This window comes from Sander lucioperca, chromosome 23, assembly GCF_008315115.2.
Source record: "Sander lucioperca isolate FBNREF2018 chromosome 23, SLUC_FBN_1.2, whole genome shotgun sequence".
Taxonomy (NCBI): Eukaryota; Metazoa; Chordata; class Actinopteri; order Perciformes; family Percidae; genus Sander; species Sander lucioperca.
The window spans coordinates 4576391-4580659 of NC_050195.1; the positions used below are offsets into that span (position 1 = coordinate 4576391).

General features: G+C 47.1%; 1 protein-coding gene across 5 annotated transcripts in view; it reads right to left on the minus strand.

The window, feature by feature from the left end:
• Positions 1–392: 392 nt before the first annotated feature.
• LOC116062282 (lethal(3)malignant brain tumor-like protein 4) overlaps positions 393–4269 on the minus strand; it is a 39788-nt gene continuing 35911 nt past the window's right edge. For 2 of the 5 annotated variants that reach the window (XM_035998176.1, XM_035998174.1), the window contains 3 exons: positions 2428–2591; positions 1727–1789; positions 393–1648 (listed from right to left, as the gene is read on the minus strand). In XM_035998176.1, coding sequence (XP_035854069.1) covers positions 1100–1648; positions 1727–1789; positions 2428–2591 — 776 coding nt within the window. In that variant the 3' untranslated portion in view covers positions 393–1099. The remainder of the gene's footprint in view (positions 1649–1726; positions 1790–2427; positions 2592–4269) is intronic. The other 3 variants (XM_035998179.1, XM_035998177.1, XM_035998175.1) reach the window with 3 other exon arrangements.

Genomic DNA, 4269 nt, shown 5'->3' on the forward strand with positions numbered 1-4269 from the left:
CACACACACACACACACACACACACACACACAGACACACACACACACACACACACATACATACATACACACACACAGACATTATTACATCTTGGTAGAAATATGCTGCTTGCTGATTGGCTCAGTGACGCTGATGAGATTTACTCCTCAGGGATTGAATGACGAGGCATCTTTACTCGATACTTTAGTTTAGAGGCAATAATAGATATATAGATAGACTATATCGTGATTATAAGATGTATTTTTAAAAAGAATAGAAATAGGTACCCAGCCCTAATTGTGAAACAAGCTTTGGGGTAGCTCTCGTTTGGGAGGGGTTAGCGCCCGTTTGGGAGGGGGGTAGATCTTGTTTGGGAGGGGGGTAGATCTTGTTTGGGAGGGGGGTAGCTCTCGTTTGGGAGGGGTGTAGTTCTCATTTGGGAGGGGTGTATCTCTCGTTTGGGAGGGGGTAGCTCTAGTTTGGGAGGGGTGTAGTTCTCGTTTGGGAGGGGGTAGCTCTCGTAGTTATTTCTCAGGTAATGTGACAGAATAGGGTTGGGTATCATTTGGGTGTTCTGTGATAGCTTTTCTGGCAGCGCAGTAGATACCGGTAGATACCGGTAGATACCGGTAGATACCGGGCCTTTAGGAACCAGGGCCATATGGACACTGGGATTCAGTACCCAATCCTACCCAACAAACTCTCTGTTTGTCTCCTTTTCTTATTTGGGAGGAACGACACATATACCTGCTGACAGGAACATCTGGGGCACGTTCACCCCGACAAAACGTAGCAAAAAACATTTATTCAAGCACGTTCAAACCTGCTGTTTACGCAGGCAAACAGCCTCTTAAAGAGACAGAGCACAAGGCTTCCTACTCTCAATGTTACGTTTGCAGCATTTAGTTACCAAGTCAAACATCCAAATGTTAGTTTTAGTCTAACTATGTTTCTGAAAGTTAAGCTAACAAACCTAACGTTGGACATAACGTTATCTTAGTGTCTCTCTGCTGAGTCCTCTCGTCTGTTTCCACTTCTGTCTTCATAAAACTCAGTTTTTGGGGTCGGCAGCTTAGAAAGTTTTGACGGTTCGCTGAGAGGAAATTCCTGAGATCATAGATCAGAAATTTAAATCTGATTGATGACTGGATGGAAAATGAAGACCCTCCCACAGAACGGAGACGTGTGATTGGTTCCTTTCCTCAGCGTGTGATTGGTCCTCAGCATGTGATTTGTCATTAGCGTGTGATTGGTCCTCGGCGTGTGATTGGTCCTCAGCGTGTGATTGGTTCCTTTTCTCAGCGTGTGATTGGTCCTCGGCGTGTGATTGGTCCTCGGCGTGTGATTGGTCCTCGGCGTGTGATTGGTCCTCAGCGTGTGATTGGTCCTCAGCGTGTGATTGGTTCCTTTTCTCAGCGTGTGATTGGTCCTCGGCGTGTGACTGGTCCTCGGCGTGTGATTGGTCCTCGGCGTGTGATTGGTCCTCGATGTGTGATTGGTTCCTTTCCTCAGCGCGTGATTGGTCCTCTGCGTGTGATTGGTCAGTTTCCTCTGCGTGTTTGAACATCAGGATGCAGTTGTATATTTTGAGGGCGGGGCCGAGTTTGATGGCCATGATCCGGACGATGTCCCGCTGGGTGAGCAGGAGGAAGGCCCGCCCATCGATGTGCTAGACAGACAGAAGCAGGAACCAATCAGATCACAGCAAGTTTAATGTGAGGTAATCTACAAAAGCTGATTGGCTCACCTCGTCTCTGAACTGTTGTGCCTGATCCTCACAGCCGGGGAGAGACTGGACGAAGTCACACACCTGCAGACAGACAGGTAGAGAGGGAGACAGGGTAGAGAGACAGACCGTTAGAGAGAGAGACAGGCAGGTAGAGAGACAGACAGGTTAGAGGGACAGACAGTTAGAGAAAGAGACAGGCAGAAAGACAGGCAGGTTAGAGAGACAGACAGGCAGGTAGAGAGAGAGACAGACAGGTAGAGAGACAGACAGGTAGGTTAGAGATACAGACAGACAGGTAGAGAGGGAGACAGGCAGTTAGAGAGAGAGAGAGACAGACAGGTAGAGAGACAGACAGGTAGGTTAGAGAGACAGACAGGCAGGTAGAGAGAGAGAGACAGGTTAGAGAGACAGACAAACAGACCGATAGCGAGAGAGACAGGCAGGTTGGAGAGACAGACAGGAAGGTAGAGAGACAGACAGGTTAGAGGGACAGACAGACAGAGAGACATACAGGTTAGAGAGACAGGCAGGCAGGTAGAGAGACAGACAGTTAGAGAGACATACAGGTTAGAGAGACAGACAGGCAGGTAGAGAGACAGACAGACAGTTAGAGAGATATACAGGTTAGAGAGACTGACAGTTAAAGAGAGAGACAGACAGGTAGAGAGACAGGTAGACAGACAGGTAAAGCGACCTGTCTGTCTACCTGTCGTACTGACCTGCTGGATGCTCCAGTGTCTAACCGTCTCCGCGGTAACGCCAGCGGCGCCCGGCAGCAGTTTGCGGTGCTGCTCCCAGCAGAGAGACAGGTCACGGCCGGGCTGAGCCGACATGGCCGACAGGAAGACAGACTGGTGCAGGGCGGCCTGCAGATGGGACTCTGCTGAGAGACAGACAGGTCAGACACAGACAGGTCAGAGACAGACAGGTTAGAGACAGACAGGTCAGACACAGACAGGTCAGAGACAGACAGGTTAGAGACAGACAGGTCAGAGACAGACAGGTCAGACACAGACAGGTTAGAGACAGACAGGTCAGACACAGACAGGTTAGAGACAGACAGGTCAGACACAGACAGGTCAGACACAGACAGGTCAGAGACAGACAGGTCAGACACAGACAGGTCAGAGACTAATGTTAGCTAACACATATATTATATATATATATATATATTTTACTGGCTGGCTTGTCCTGCGGTCCTTTTGAGGGTGAAACACACAACCAACCAACCAACACGGCAGTTACCACGACGAGCTGTTTCCATGGCAACGGCCACTTCGTCTGCCTGCTGTTTCCATGGAAACCCAACGAGCAGAGAGAGAGATGGGGAGCGTGCCGGGGGCGTTACAGCTGCAGCAGTTTCCATGGAAACCTCAACCCTTAAAAAATGTTTTGATTCTGATTCACAAGATCCTGATTGGATCTCGTTTCTGATTGGATGCCGTTAGATAGGTGATAGATAGTTCAGAGCAGAGTGATAGAGAAAGACAGAGTGGAGACACTCCCATTGGACTCCGTTGAACGCTTGTTGCCGCCTACTTCCGGGGTACGAGGCTCCATCGTTCCAAACATCCATCACGGTGTCGGACGTCATTCATTTTCATTGCTGGCCGTGGTGTACCTTCTGAGGTAAGTTGATTAAATAGCTACCTCTTTTGAATTGTCAACTGTCTATATTTTATCAGAGGCCCTTTATGATGCATATACTGATATTTATTTGTATGTGTGCACAGCGTAATTATATATATTTTTATCTTGGTAGCCGACCGATTGCCTGCTAGTTTGTTAGCTCGTTAGTTAGCTTGACTTCGCCAGCTGTGAAGGTATCGCTACACCAACAATTACGAAGTTCAGTAGTGAATCTCTGACAACTTTTATTTAGTTAGTTATTGATGTTGGATTACTAGGATCATTAAAGTTGATTAAGGACGGATTTTATTTAGGTTTTATCTGCTGAACCTGACGGTGTTAGCTAGTCAGCTGAGTACTGTGTGTCTAGAAATAAGGTTGCGTTTGTTTAATTATACCCTTGAAAGAGCTGTTGGATTACATGTATGAATACTAATTATAACACAACAAATATCAGTAAATGACATGACAATGACATAAGTTTAAATATGAAAAAGTATTAAGGCAAATTTCACAGTTGTTTTTTTACTGTTGATTTATTTAACGTGTTCCACTGTTTAAGTTCAATAATTGCAACATCTTTCCAGAAGTCAACGAGTAATCGTGTTAAATTATCGTGATTTCAATATTGACCGAAATAATTATGATCCTATTTCTTTCCATATTCGAGCAGCCCTAGCTGGTGGCGACGGCTGCTGAAATAAGAGGCGACTGGAGGCTGCGGACGGTGTGCCGGGGATGGAGAGGCCAAAGACATCCATGGCAACCAGTAAGGTGTTTGGCAGTGGACTAGATGTTATGACCTTAGGTGAGGAAGTCTGCTGGGTTGAAATTGCCTTCTTAGTCTGACTCTTGCTGCCAAGGTACCCCTCATCACGGTGGTTTACCTTCCTCTCAGCCCGGATGCACTGCGATTGGATCCTTAACCTCAG